Source organism: Scatophagus argus, chromosome 9, assembly GCF_020382885.2.
Source record: "Scatophagus argus isolate fScaArg1 chromosome 9, fScaArg1.pri, whole genome shotgun sequence".
NCBI classification, from domain to species: Eukaryota; Metazoa; Chordata; class Actinopteri; family Scatophagidae; genus Scatophagus; species Scatophagus argus.
In genome coordinates, this window is record NC_058501.1 from 25,181,727 (window position 1) to 25,197,467 (window position 15,741).

General features: G+C 49.9%; 1 protein-coding gene across 1 annotated transcript in view; it reads right to left on the bottom strand.

Moving 5' to 3' along the window:
- Positions 1-15,741, bottom strand: part of si:dkey-22o22.2 (neural-cadherin) — an 87,789-nt gene that overhangs the window by 21,706 nt on the left and 50,342 nt on the right. Inside the window, exons 8-16 of the mRNA XM_046399536.1 lie at positions 15,717-15,741; positions 14,975-15,143; positions 14,720-14,890; positions 12,388-12,560; positions 10,994-11,161; positions 5,246-5,495; positions 4,034-4,161; positions 3,758-3,944; positions 3,211-3,354 (exon numbers count right to left, since the gene is read on the bottom strand). The exon at positions 15,717-15,741 is cut by the window's right edge and continues 148 nt beyond it. Of these exons, the coding sequence (XP_046255492.1) occupies positions 3,211-3,354; positions 3,758-3,944; positions 4,034-4,161; positions 5,246-5,495; positions 10,994-11,161; positions 12,388-12,560; positions 14,720-14,890; positions 14,975-15,143; positions 15,717-15,741 (1,415 nt within the window). The remainder of the gene's footprint in view (positions 1-3,210; positions 3,355-3,757; positions 3,945-4,033; positions 4,162-5,245; positions 5,496-10,993; positions 11,162-12,387; positions 12,561-14,719; positions 14,891-14,974; positions 15,144-15,716) is intronic.

The window sequence follows — 15,741 nt, forward strand, 5'->3', positions numbered from 1 at the left end:
GGACCTGAGGGGAAAGTCGTCCCTGAGCTCTGACTGCAGGTCGACGCTCTGAACGACTGAACTCGTCACTGGAGGTAGTTTCATTTCGATTTAAAACCGCATTAGGAAATATCACATGTTGTGGCCTCAGATGGCTGCCAGAGATACCGGAGCTTTTTGAAATTCAGTTGGCTGCACTGCCCAGAAATCCTGCGCGGCAAAGTCATTAAAGCAGTTTGTGATTCTTTATTCCAAAATGACAAGAAACATGATGCACAGCAGGTTTCAGCCAGCATGAACTGTCCTTTATAATTAGCAATATGTACCCTCAAATGACAAATAATTACCCTGAATTACCCATTTTAAACTCTTCCCTCAAACTGCTAAACAAACTGAAAACTTCAGAAATATTTATGCTTTTCAGTTCAGCTTTTTCAGCTTTTTAAGAAGGTGAAACGTGTCAGATGGAGCTGCTGGAGGAGTGAGGATGAACCACCTCCACCCTCTCTGGTCATTCCGCTGTGCCATGACTGACTCACATCATCTAAGATCTGGTTGTCACGGTAACTTAATGCTTATTTATGACAGTGACTCTGAAGCCACACTGTCACATGTTTCACCCTCACATGGCAAACACACAGCAGTTTGATGAGCGCCTGCAGGTTCTGAGCTTGGGAATCTTTCCCATCGCTGCCTTCCATCCCACGCGACGTGAACGCGACACGGAGCCACCACAGGCTCCCATCGCAGGCTGCCGTCTTCCGTGAGTATCAGGGGCGTTAACTGCTGCCATCAGCCACGCAGGATTAAAACGGCAAAGTGTCACCGACGCTCGTGTTTGGATCTGGCATGAAGGACTCACTTTATTTTGGTAGGTTAGCAGGACAACACGTAAAATCAACCGAGCGCAGACTGAACGGGTCCTGTGATATTCCTGGTGACCTGAAGGACAGCAGGCTGCAGGACTTGAAGGCTGGATTATAAACCAACAACCTTCACACAGTCAGTCGTTATCATCATCATCAGCAGCTTCTGTCTGCACAGAAACATCGAGCTACGCGCACACACACACACACACAAACGCTCAGCTTCACTGCAGTGTGTGTGTGTGTTTACTAAACCCCGGGGCGACACTAAACAGAAACACCAAACTCAGCGGAATTAAAAAAGAGCTTCTTGATCTCATTACCAGACGCTCTTAGTTCGGCAAATTTTCCACTCGGAGGACCAAACGGGATCCAGAAAACACGAAGGGTGACAAAAGCTGCTGTGCCTAATCAGCTTTAGGAGACCACCCCTCACACACACACACACACACACACACACAGGTGACCTGAAACTGTTCTGCCGTGATCTCTTTCACACTCTGCAAAAATAAAAATCCTCCCATCTGAAAAGCACTTTGTCAGAAGTTCATTTAGTGACTTATGGACTTAAAGCGCTTTGCTGTCTTGTCTTCACTACGTTAGAGCTGATGGACCAGTTGGACCAGTGGACTTTTCTCCCACGGCGCTGACTGGATCGGGTCTTACATAGAAAGGTATTGGGGGTGGGGGGCTCCGTCTCCTTCTCTGGACCCCCAGTGGTTTGGAGACGAGGGGTGTTTGTTAATTACGGCGGGGGGCTCCCTGATGAGACACAAACCGGGGATAAAGTGTCTCCGTTTGGGGGAATCACCAGCAGTTTCCTGTCTCAGCATTTCTTAATCCCGTGATCAGCGTCTTTGTGAAGCTCACAGGGACGAGTCTGAGGGGATAAAAACTAAATGTAGACTCTTCCAACACATCGCACAAACAAACAAGCAGATGAAAACCGCAGTCAACAGATTTCACTCGTAACACAATGAAAAGCAGGATGAAAAACAGATCAGGAGGCTGGTGACTCATCACGGCGTCGGTCAGCAGAGCACCTGCAACCACGGCAGGCAAACAGCGAGCAAACCACCTTTATACAGTGGGAGGAAGTGGAGACGCGTCGTTTATGTCAAAACTACAGAAGTGAGGACGTTTTGGAGGTGTGGACTCCTGCTGGTTATGTCTTTAGACTAAATGTCCAACTGTAACAGCGACTTCATGAGCCATCAGTGACATTCAGCTGCATCTTTCACTCTTCCTCCAGTCCAAACCGATTCTGCTTCCTGTTGTTAGTCTCATGTGAAGCCCTCACTAAGTTCTGGTCTGCACTGAACTCTTTCTCGTTTCCTTTTTTAACAAATACAGTAAACGACTCAGTTCTAAAATGTGATCAAGCCATGTGAGAAAGTTTGGAGAAAGCGGAGCTGCCGAGTGACAGGAAGTTTGGGATCTCCTGAGGGAATCAGACAGCAGAGCGTGAATGTGTGTGAGGATGTGCAGAAGAAATAAAGGTTAAAGATTAAAAAAAGAAAATAAACAAGCAGACGTCATTCTCCTTTCCCTCACTCCGAGTAAAGAAAACCCCCGAGGCTTCGAGACGAAGCCAGCAGCCGTCATTAAGGCAGAGAGGAAGAAAGAGGAAGAGCAGGAGCAGGAGGAGGAGGAGGAGGAGGAGAGAGGCTTGTTTTGTTGTTTTCAGATTTTTTTTGCCTCCTGCTGCTTATTGGTTGAGAGCGGAGGAGGAAGAAGAATGAGGGACAAACACAAACAAAGAGACAAACATCAAAACTGTCGACCTCAAGGGAGCAACAGCACCCGCTAACGAGCTGTGACAGAGAGAGGAGGGGGGGGGGGGGGGGGGGGAGGAGGAGAGGAGAGGAGAGGAGGGGGGATGGGGGGAGAGAGGGGAGAGACGAGGAGTGCGGAGGAGAGGAGGAGAGGAGGGGAAGGAAGGAGAGGAGGGGAGGAGCGGAAGAGAGGAGAGGAGAAGCGTGGGGGGAGAGGGGAGAGACAAGGAGTGGGGAGGAGAGGAGGGGAGGAGAGGAGAGGAGGAGAGGAGAGGAGAGGAGGGGAGGGGAGGGGAGGTGAGGAGAGGAGGAGAGGAGAGGAGAGGAGGGGAGGGAAGGAGGGGAGGGGAGTTGAGGAGGAGGAGGAGAGAAGGGGAGGAGTGGGGAGGAGAGGAGGAGGGGAGGGAAGGAGGGGAGGGGAGGTAAGGAGAGGAGGAGAAGGAGAAGAGAGGAGAGGAGAGGAGGGGGGATGGGGGAGAGAGGGGAGAGACGAGGAGTGGGGAGGAGAGGAGGAGAGGAGGGGAGGGGAGAGGGAAGGGGAGGAGGGGAAACAAAGACGAGAGAAGACAGTCAGTCCTCCATGACCTCACCTTCGTCTTCATCGTTGGCGGTGACGGTGATGACGACGAAGCCGACCTCCTTGTCTTCCTCCACGCTCACCTCGTACAGCGGCTGGGCGAAGGCGGGCGCGTTGTCGTTCACGTCGGTGACGAAGATCCTGACGTAGGCCGTGTCTGAGGGAAGCACAGACTGGGTCACGAAGACGTTCTGAACTCTTAAATATTCAACCATCAGCTATGAGACTGGAAGAGCTTATGGATCAGCTCTTTGTCCCTCTGAAGGTGAGACAACAGGACAGGAAGGATTCTTACTGAGAGACTGTGGGTTAACGAGGAAAATCCACCCACAGAAGCCTCACGAAACACGAGTGGAGGGAGGAGTCTGGAGTCTGGATGAGGAAACGACTGCAATAACTCACCTGTTGTGAGATGTCAGAGCTTCTCCCTGAGTGACGCACGCACTTCAGGTCCAACAAAAAGGACTTTACGACTGGACCAAACCTTCTGCCGAGTACAAATCTTTTACATGCAGAAACATGTGAACGCAGCCCAGGTGTGTGAGTTGTGTGTGTGTTACCTGTGTTGGGCTGTCCCTGCTGGCCCGGTCTGGCCGACTCTGAGCCGTCCTGCGACTGGACCTCGATCAGGTAGGAGGCTTTCTGCTCGCGGTCAAAGGAGGCTCGGGTGGCGATGACGCCGCTGCGTGGGTCAATGCTGAAGAACTGAGAGTCGCCACTCTCATCCTTCAGGATCACGTAGTGGATCTGGAGAGGACAAAGCAGGAGGAAGAAGATCAAGGAGAAGAAGAAGAAGGAGACACCAGACAGCCAGCGCAGGTGAAGGTGCTGCTCACCATCCCGTGCAGACCAGAGTCCAAGTCAGTGGCCGACACCTGAGCCACCGACGTGCCGACCCCTGCTCCCTCGGGCACCGTGGCCTCGTAGGTGGACGACAGGAAGAAGGGGACGTTGTCGTTCACGTCTGATGACAAAAATCAAAGGAATGAAAGAATGAAGAAGAAGAACAGAAATGAAAAACACTCCCCCCAAATTTATCTGTTGTTGTTTTGCTGTTGCAGGATCTGGCAGAGGAACACATGGAGTCTGTCATGTCCATGAAAGCTGATTAAATGGGATTAAAAACTGACAGAGAGAAGGCAAGAAAGAAGGCAAAGCAAGCAAGACGCGAAGCAAAACACGGAGAGAAGAGCGAGACGAGAAACAAGAGAGGAAGCAGACAGAAGGCAGAGGAACGCAAAGAGACAAACACCAGCGAAGACGATTAAAGATACAGAGAAATAAAGGAAGAGAAGCAGTCGGCCTGTGAAGGTGAGGCTGGACTCCTCTCACTAATAAGAACTGACTTATTAGTGAGGAATTATCCTCCAAACTCCTTCAAGAGTCCACAGAAGCAGCTTTTCAGCTCACTTTCAAGCTCCCTGAAGCCAATTACGGCGTCCGGTGTGGGTCAGGACGTGTTTTCTCGCCTACAGACGCTGACTGGCAGCTGAGTCACCGTTAAAGTGAGGCTCGAGGCTCGAGCCGCCGCTCGCTGCTGTTTTCCTTCTGTTCTCTGAGTGCGAGACGACGGCCACAGACACAAACAGCACTTCACTTGTCTTTAACATCATCGTCTTGGTCGTTTCATCACAGAGGTTCAGTCGTCCCGGGGGCTGAAGGAAAGAATCCGAGGGGCCTGCTTTCACTTCAAAATCTGAACAAATGACGGCGCGTTGGCTGTACAAACATTAGCTCAGACTGTCAGCCAATCAGCACCTTCGACCAACGGCAAACTGGTTGTTACAGACGCACCAATGAAAACAGTTAGGAATATTCTAACCATTTCCTTCACGCTGTTCCACGAAAAACCACTACAGATTCATAACATGACTGAAAAGAAGGCTAATTTTGGTTTGGCTGTTCATCTGGTGTAACGTTTAACCAACTGTTTCACCAGGAAATGATGTCACCAAGCAGCCAGAGCAACGCAGCCGCCTGTGGTTCGCCTCTCTGAGGTGGAAACCGAAGAGCAGACTTCCACACACTCGCTCTGCCCCCCGTCTCACCTGTCACGTTGACGTAGACGGTGGTGAAGGACGCGAGCGGCACGGCGGCGACGTTCTGGACTCGCACTCTGAGCGTGAAGAAGCGAGTCGTCTCGTAGTCGAGGTTCTCGGCCACCAGGATGGACGCCGAGCCGTCCGCCCGGTTCGGCTTGATGTAGAAGCGCACCGGCATGTTGGTCTCCGGCACCTGACCCTCCTCCAGGTTGTAGGTCACCCGGGGGTCACCGAGCGGAGACGTCGCCTTGATGGTCTGATGGGGAAGAGAGAGAGAGAGAGAGAGAGAGAGAGGACGACAGGTGGAGGTCAGGTGCATGAACAGGTGCATGAGCTTGTGTCTGAGCTTCCTGATTCAAAGCGTCACGGCGTTTCTCCGAACTCTCCACTCGAAGGATTGATTCAGGGAGCAGAGAGAACGCAAACTGACAGGAAATGACACGGGGGTTAAATATTGGAGTCACGCATCCCTGGGGAGGGCTGGCCAATGAGATTTCACAGACACGGTGACTTAATGTGGACCCACCGCGCCCCACTTTCCTGCTCCTGTGAGGTCGAGGGACCAATCTGAACTGAATAGCAAACAAATATGTTTCTTACAAAGTAAAACATCACAAATTAAGCACATTTAAAGTAATTCTGAGCAGAATATTAGCGGATTATGAAGAACCCCTTCAGATCACATCCATCCCTCCACATGCCGTGCCCCTATTGAACACACACACACACACACACACACACACACACACACACACGCAACATTTCTTCTGGGTGAACAACGTGACGCGATCCGATGTGAGTTTGAACCATCCAGTTCTGAGTAATAATAACCATCAGTCTGTGGGCAGACCCTCGCTGATTACTGAAGAAAAACTGAGTCTTATTTTATGGAGAAAACATTTTCTGGTTTTTCCTCCGCCTGCTGAACTCTGCTGATTTACAGACGGCTTCGCCTGATGAAGCGACTGCTCACTGCTGCCGAGTTCAGCAGCCTCTGACGTGAACTGACGTCAGTGAATTCAGCTCCCTGACGGACAGATGTCTTCATCCTGTCCTGTCCTGTCCTGTTAGCTGACTGAATGAAGAATGAGAAACAGCTGGATATTCGCTCGTGTCAAACTGCACTTTGGCTTTCGGTCTCGTGTGGATTTCAAGGCCGACGCGACGATAAAAATGTGTTCTGTGGTTGCACTGAACTGTCGCCATGTGCAGTCTGATATTTGCTCGTGATGAGTATTTGTCATCCATTAGGGGCCAAACTGAAGTGAAGCAAAGCGATTTAGCCGCTGAAGGACTCTGCCTCTCAGGCCTCTTGTATCTTTAGTCCTACAAAGTCAGATTTATTTCCACCTCTGGAACAATAACATCTCATTAAAATCCATCACGGGATCGGGCTGAGGACTCCGTCCCGCTTCCCGATAACATCACGCAGCTGCTCGCTGTTCGTCATCATGACGGTTTCAACAGCTTTACCGTCTCCCAGACCCATAAACCATAACTCTCAGCGAAAACAACGACAGCAAGACACACGGCCGCATCACAAAGAACGAACGTTTCAACGAGCTGCAGTTCGCTCCTTCTAAGGAGACGAAGCAGTCGAGGAGGAAACTCAGGACTTTCACCAAAAAAGGTTTCAGCTTCTGTTTTGTTGCTCTTCTTTGTATGAGTTTGCTAGAAAATATGTGTTTGGATCAGTGTGTGTGTGTGTGTGTGTGTGTGTGAGTGTGAGTGTGTGTGTGAGTGAGAGAGAGTGTGTGAGTGTGTGTGTATGTGAGTATGTGAGTATTGTCTTGACTTGTGCATCCACCAGCAGCAGAGCTTTTAAGACTCCTGTTATTCTCCTGGCTGCAGCTGACTCGTGTGTGTGTGTGTGTGTGTGTGTGTGTGTGTGTGTGTGTGTGTGTGTGTATGAGCATTCTTTCTTGTCCTTCCTTACCACACACTCTCAAGCTCACCAGGGAAGGATTGTGTTTTCTACAGCTGACTGACCACCACCTCACCTCACTGTCCTGTACTGAGAGAAACACACACACACACACACATGCACACACACACACACACACTCTTCCTGGTTGCGACAGTCAGAGACAGAGCAGGTTTTAAATAAAATCTCTCTCCACCTCGTTTCCACACCTCCAACTCATCCTGTTGTTTCTTCCTGTTTGCATTTCTGTCCTCTGCAGTGTCCTAATGTCTGTCTTCACCTGCGCACACAAAATGGTGGGTCTGCTTTATCTTGTGCTTCCCACGTCACAGGGTCACAGGGTGTTTAGTAACCGACACAGCACAGACCCCGCAGGCGTCCACCACTGAAGATGGGAGAGAAAACAGGAAATGGTGTCTGAAAATACAAAACATCTAAAGTGACGATTTCAGCCTTTCCACAATCCCACGTCATCACACGAGACCTGTGAGGGTTCGGAGGGTCAGGTGGTGGGTCAGGGTCGCGGTGCAGCGGCGGGGGGACGCTGTTAGCATGGCTTCATTTAAAGAAAAACCTCAAACTCTGTCGCCACTGGCGCCACTGAAGGTGAAATGTTTCCTCTGAGCGACAGACAAACGCTGAGTGAGAAACGATGTCCATCACCTCAAACACCGAAAGCCTCTCAGCCCTCCTCTTCTTCCCCGCGACCTTCTCTCACGTCTTTGGTGGATGCTCAGCGTCGCTCACGTAAACACAGAGGAAACACAAAGACACTGAGAGTGCGTTTTATTTCGTGACAGGGACAGCACACTGACATCCGGTTTTCCATCTGGACCTGCAGCATCTCGAGGCTTCTCTCTCTGTTCGTCTCTCGTCACACAAACACACACAAACCGTGTGTGTGTGTTTGAGAGCAGGAGGTGAACATGTGACGTGTTTTTGTAAGCTGCTGGTCCGGCAGGTCAACCCGTGCATCAGCACCAGTCTGCACCCCACAGGAAGTGCCTCTGACCTCAGCATCTCCAGGTGAAACTCATTCACACCTGGTGCTCTGCTGCTGAAGAGCTTCTGAACCAGGATACGGACCAGGATTCCCCACAGGCTGGTTTGCCAGAAGTTCCATGAGACCTTCAGACCACGACCGTCTCCACAGTGGATGCTCCACACTCGGCCCACTTTTAGACCCAAAGCTTTTGCTTCTGTTGAATGTGTTTCTGTGGCCTGAATTGTTACCACCTCAGATATGATGTTTGTTTTTAAAATGTGTAAATGATATATGTTACAGTTTGTGCAAATTATAAGACTGATGTTTAATCTAAATTGGACACATAGCATCCAGCTGTGAAGCGCAGGGTGGCGTTGGGACACGCCGGTCCTCCTCAGGCGGCGGCACGTGGAACCGCCTCACGGCAGGCCGAGGCCGCCGAGCGTGTGGAATCAGCCACTAATGAGAAATCATCTCGTTAGTCATCGGAGCAGCGCGCCGAAGCAAAGCCGATCAGCGCCTGCCATCTTCTCCCACACACACTAACGCTTGTGGAGACATCGCAGCACGTCGTTCTCAGCTGGTGCCGGCTGGTCCTCAGCGTGGTCCACCGAGGTCCACCGAGGTCCACCGAGTCCACCGAAGTCCAAAACAAGAGCAGGCGCTTTGCATTCAAACTGGTGACTCTGAGAAACACTTAATTGTAACTGATGATTTATCACAGCTGTCAACTCACCAGACTTACCACCAAATCATCACAGCCAGAGACGGTCAGCAGCAGGAGGAAGAGGAAGCAAACGATGATGATGAGATTATGACACACACACACACACACACACACACACAGCACCTCCCTCCATCTACCTCGTTAACAATGTAATTAAGAAACCTTATTGACGCTGCTAAATTTAAAACAACAGTTCCTCCTCAGTGCAATTAACACAGCAAGGGAGAGGAAGGAGAGAGGAGAGAGGAGGAGGAGGAGGAGGAGGAGGAAGAGGAGGTGGAGGAGGAGGAGGATCAGGAGGTGCAGGAGGAGGTGGAGGAGGAGGAGGTGTAGGAGGAGGAGGTGCAGGAGGAGGAGGTGGAGGAGGAGGATCAGGAGGTGCAGGAGCAGGAGGAGGAGGTGGAGGAGGAGGAGGAGGAGAAATTTCATCCTTCTGACTCATCTGTATGATAGTTTTAGGAAGTGTTGCCTGTTGATCTGCCTGATCGAACTTGTTTTCAACGCTTTTTCCTAAATCACTTCGGAGCTGAAGAGATGAAGACGAGTAAAGAAAGAAGGACAGATGAGAGGAAGGAAACATGAACAAACCTAAACAAACCAAATAATGCGTTCGTGATGACTTTAATCCAACATCGTTTCTCTTTTCCTTTCACCTTTTCTCTCTTAATAAAAAAATACATTCAGATATTTCTTACTTTGCCAAATTATCATCAGTTTCTTTTCTACTGGTGACACTCATGTTGACGCCGCTGACATCACTCTTTTTGTCTTCCTCTCCTACATTTACTCCCTTCTTCTCTCCCCCCTGCCTCCCTCCCTCCATCATCCAGCCTCTGTCAGGTTAAACACAGTAATTAAGCTTCTGTTTCTGAGGTGATGAGAGTCCATTGTGACGCCGCGACAGCAGGTGCAATTATCTCCCTGTCCTGTCAGTCACGTCTGACAGATGGAGCTGTGGGCGGGACATCCTGCACACATTACCACCACCACCATCACCACCACCTCCACCACCACCACCACCATCATCACCACCATCATCACAACCACCATCATCACCACTACCACCACCACCACCATCACCACCACCATCATCACAACCACCATCATCACCACTACCACCACCACCACCTCCACCACCACCATCATCACCACTACCACCACCACCACCTCCACCACCATCATCACAACCACCATCAACACCACCACCACCACCATCATCACCACCACCATCATCACCACTACCACCACCATCATCATCATCATCACTACCACCACCACCTCCACCACCACCATCATCACCACCACCACCACCACCACCATCATCACCATCATCAGGCTTTTCAGTGATGATGCGGGGTCGAAAAGGAGGAGGAAAGATTAAATACAGCACAGGTACACAAACCAAACACACACAGGATTACACACACACACACACACACACACACACAGGCCCTACAACTGTTTGAAAACTGACTAACCTCCATGAAATCGAGCAGCTGGAGGGTAAAAACTCCTCCACCTTCTGAACCAGCAGCTTAGGAAAAGAGAGCAAATTAGGATGGAGGGATCAAAAAGAAAAAAAATCACTGGAGGCACACACACCCCATTAGTGTGTGTGTGTGTTGGCTGGAGTGAGTCAGGTAAGACACACTCGGGGCGGGTTTGTTGTTAGCTCGGCAGAAAATGTTTGGAAGCGCTGGGCTAAACGTGCTGACGCCGAGAGAGGTAGAACGAGGGATGAAGAAGGAGAAGAAAGAGCGTCTGTGGCCTCCTCGAGGCGCTCTGCACTGATGTGAGGCAGGATGTGAAGTGAACTCCTGCAGGAGGAGCAGGAGGAGGTTCACATCGCCCTGTCTTAACCAGGCCTTCTTCCTCCCGTCACATTCGTCCTCTCCAGATCTTACAGTCATTTACTGCAGTGCACTTTTAATATGTTGAATATACGTTCTCAACTCATCACTTCCTGCCCCTGTTTCAAAATAAAAGCCTCCTAGCCTTCCTGTGCACAGACAGTCTTTTTGCTGATGGTCATGAGTTAAAGCCCATGCAGAGAGAGGCTGGCAGCACTGCGAGGCCCGGCCTAACAGTCCAGAATCTCTTCAGTCTTGTCTTACTCACCACTATCTTGGCGTCTCGGACGGTGTTTTCTGGCACGGTGACCCAGTACTCCGGCTGCTCCCAGAGCGGCGGCTGGTTGTGGACGTTTGTAATGATGACGGTCAGCTCCACAGAGCTGCTGCGGTTCCCCCCATCCGACGCAACAATCTGCCGGTTGATCCTGGACGTCTGCAGGGAATCGCACACACAGGAAGCATCGTTTGGCGAATGCTGGTTCAGCAGAAAATATTTGACAACTTTCATGATTTAGTTTAAAGCTGCAGGACAACATTCAAAGAAATGATTGTTGTTAGCATCAAAAACAGATTTGAATGTTCACGCAGTTGTGAAAGGCCACAGAAGACTTTGAACGATAAGTGAAGATTAAAGCAGAGCAAAAGAGACGGTTGATCTTCTGGTTTGAGCATGAAGAAGAAGGAGGAGGGCTGACTCAAGTGTCGTTTATTAAAAGATCAGTGGCAGTGAGAGGCAGAGAAGAAGAACAGAGACGAGATGAAGAAGAACAGTCAGCATCGTTCATCACAGACGTTTGTTTAACAGCTGGGAAGAGATTCACTTGAAGGACTGACTTCACTGTGGATTTTCAGCTCGACTACAAAGACACAAACTCACACTCATGACAGCCTTTCAGCATCTAAGACGACTTTTATTCTTCTCACCATGGAGACAACAAAACGGCTGCTGTCACTAGAAACAAATCCCACAATGACATCCTGACACCCTGTGACCCTGACACCCTGTGACCCCGACGCCCTGTGACCCTGTGACCCTGACACCCTGACGCTCTGTGACCCTGACACTGTGACCCTGACACCCTGTAACCCTGACACCCTGTGACCCCGACACCCTGTGACCCTGACACTGTGTGACCTTGACATCCTGACACCCTGTGACCCTGACACTGTGACCCTGACACCTTGTGACCCTGACACCCTGTGACCCTGACACCCTGTGACCCCGACGCCCTGTGACCCTGTGACCCTGTGACCCTGTGACCCTGTGACCCTGACACCCTGACACCCTGTAACCCTGACACCTTGTGACCTTGACATCCTGACACCCTGTGACCCTGACGCCCTGTGACCCTGACACCCTGTGACCCTGACACTGTGTGACCTTGACATCCTGACACCCTGTGACCCTGACACCCTGTGACCCTGACACCCTGTGACCCTGTGACCCTGACGCCCTGTGACCCTGACACTGTGACCCTGTGACCCTGACACCCTGACACCCTGTGACCCTGACACCCTTTAGCACTTTAGCATATATTACATGTGAACATATCACGTGCTTCTGTGTTGCGAGTGTTAGTCGTGGTGAACGTGGACGTTCAGTGTTACTGAGGTCAGTGAAGGTACCCATTAAGCACAGAACCGCTGGGTGTGTCTGACCTGTGAGATGGGATGGTTGACGTAAATCCAGCCAGTACTGGGGTTGATGTGCAGGTAAGCTGGCTTCTGATTGGACAGGGAGTAGGTGATGGCCGCGTTAGTCCCCTGGTCGTCATCGTGTGCCGCCGCCCGCAGGAAACTTGTTCCTACTGGAGTGTCCTCCCGCAGGAAGTCTGAGAAGAGATGGACTGTCAGTCCCTGCCAGTGCCAGTACTGCTCCTGCTACTGCAGCAAACACTGGTGCTTTTGAAGGGTTTTAGATTTTCTTCTATCTAAATATTTTTGTGTTCTATTACAGCACCATCACTCAGTGTCATATTGAAGCCATCTGTCCTGTGGTCACATGACACGTCTCCGTCAGGATGTCCGTATGTACCAGAAGTACGTGAATCACACTCTGAGTGAAGCTCGTTTCTAAAGCACCGAATTTCATTAAAACTGACGTTTTGAAAACATGTTCTGTGATGGTAAGCAGATATTATAATAATGCGAACGCGGCGCAGCGTCACGTCATGTCGCGTCACCTCATTTTGGCATTTCTGGGTCTCGCTCTGAAAAGTCAACAGATGCATTTTTTAAAAGGTACGAATTTAACCTCCAGTCCTGCTGACTGTGAAGAGCGTCAGCGCTGATCGGACAACAAAAAGCAGACGTTTCCCCCTGTGAGACTGCACATCAGGCACTGTGTCAATACTAATGTCCCTTTGACATGTGTGGGTCTCATCGCATTCATTTCAACTGAACCCTCACGTCACATCCTGCTGAGTCTAATGATACTCAGGATTCAACCGCCGCCTACAAACGAGACGGGCTGGAAGGGGCGAAGCTGCGTTCACTGAGGAACATCTCGTTTTAAATGTTGTTACTTTTTTTGTTTGTTTTACTAAGAGACTTCTGTAAAACATGACCAAACAAACACATGCAGAAGGCTCATCATTTATTAAAAGATCAGTCTGATTGATCAGCTGATCATCTGTCCAACGTCTAACTCCGCTCCAGTTAGCATAGTGAAAATCCCTCATCAGTAGGAAACACATGACAGCCTGATGTGAAATCACCTGAGTTCTGATCTGAGTCCAGGACCAGACCAGAACTTATTTATTATTTAGAAAAACATCCACAGGTCTGCTATGGGGAATGTTGAAGTAAGCTGAAATATTTAAGTTAAGTCTTTCTAGCTCAGAATAGATGAAAAAAACACTGTTTTCTGGGTGACGAAACGGATTTTCTACGATAAACAAATCCTAAATATTCACTGTAATGTATGTCGCTAAAGAGCAGAAGATAAACAACAAGCTGACACGCATACAGAGCTTTGTTTCCAGCTCGCTTCCTCCACACACACACACACACACACACACACACTGTAGTAAATGAATGCGTGTCCCAGAAACATTTCAATCTGCCTGTTAAATAGTTAATGAGCCACCCTGCGCGTTTCCCTAATCTGACGATGAGAACTTCTGACACGACGCTTATCAAAACACGTATCTGCTCACATCGTAAACAAACACGGACCCGTGGGAGCTGGCGGCGAATATTTCATCACTCTTAAGAGCTTTCCAGGATTACAAGGATGCAGACTGATAGCTGGACACAAACAGACGTCTCTGGTTTACCTCCAAACACACACACTCTCACACACACTGCAGCTGTGTGTCTTACAGTACGAGGACAGAAGGAGCAGTACAGACAGTGGAGGGAGCAGTACTGACAGTGGAAGGAGCAGTACTGACAGTGGAGGGAGCAGTACTGACAGTGGAGGGAGCAGTACTGACAGCGGTAGTGTTGGTACAGCAGCAGACAAGAAGCAGTTGCAGCCGAGGAACTAAACGCGTCACAGCAGAAACAGCAGGAGTAGTAGTAGTAGTAGTAGTAGTAGTAGTAGTTGTAGTAGTAGTAGTAGCAGCAGCAGTAGGACTACAACGCAGCAACAGCAACAGCAACAACGGCAATAGTAGCAGAAGCAGTAAGAGTTGCAGTAGAGGTTGTCCTAGCAGCAGTATCTAAAAGAAGTAACATTACAAATGGTAGAAGTAATAAAGTAGAGTAGAATAGAATAGAAGTAAACTTTAACAGCAGCTGCAGTACCAACTTACAGTAGCAGTAGTAGCAGTAGGAGCACCAGCTGTTGCAGTAGCAGTTTTACTATCAGCATGAGCAGTAAACTAGTAGTACTCCCTTTTCCAGTTCAGTACAAGTATCAGTATATAAACAGTACACTGGCAGTAGTATCCTCGCAGTAGTTCTAACAGCAGTGGTGGTTGTGGCAGCAGCAGTAGTGTTAGCAGTGGTACACACTCACAGTAGTTTTCGCAGTAATCGTACTCACACTGGTAGCGGCTGTTCTCAAACTTGGGGTCGTTGTCGTTCTGGTCTGCGATGAGGACGGCGATGGGGCAGATGCCGATGAGGGGCTCGTCGGCCTGATCTGTGGCCGTCACTGACAGCGTGAACTCCCTGTGACGCTCCCGGTCGAAGCTCGTCGTCGTGGTGATCACACCTGAGATGCACAGGGACCACATTACCATGACGACAGCGTCTTAACGTCCAGCGTTCACACAGCGAGCGGTCCTGTGGGACTCACCGGTGTCAGGGTCGATGTCAAAGCCGGACGACACTCCGTCCCTGTGCATGATGCCGTATCTGACCTCTCCGTTGACGCCCATGTCGGCGTCCTGGGCCTGGACGCGCAGGACGAACGTCCCCGGCGGCTGGTTCTCCAGGACCACCGCGTTCAGACTGTAGTTCTGACACTGAGAGCACAAACACCGTCAGAACTGGATTTGGAAACACAATAAAACTGCTGCTGGTTGAGGAACTGAACTCGTCATGTTTGCTCTGATCTGTTGTACTTGATGGATGCAGTACTTGTACTTCTGTGTTCGTAACTTTAAGCTTTGTCTTCATTTGTTTGTGATGTGATTACACAGTAGGGCTGTAGCTATGGCAACCCTCATCCATTATCCAATAGGTTTCAAATCCTGTTCAAACACCCACTGACAGTCTGTCACCTGTCGTACACCTGTCGGCCTCGTGTTTTTGTCCATTTTGACTGTGAAGAAGACGCTGACTCTGGTTCAGGTGCTGGAGACCTCAGAGTTTCATCCACCGCGAGGCTGAACTAAACCAAACTGGACGAGGAGGCCAGCATATCCATAATGGAATTTTGACTTGTAGTTATTCTAATCAAAGAGATCTACAAGTCATTTCTCACCAGTCAAAATGTTAGTTATTGATATCAAAAAATCAATTCTCACAATTTTCCCATTTTTGCTATTGAAAACTGCCTGACTGAATGTCCGGCTTGCCGTATGAGCTCGACTCACCTCCTGGAAGACCGGTTTGTTGTTG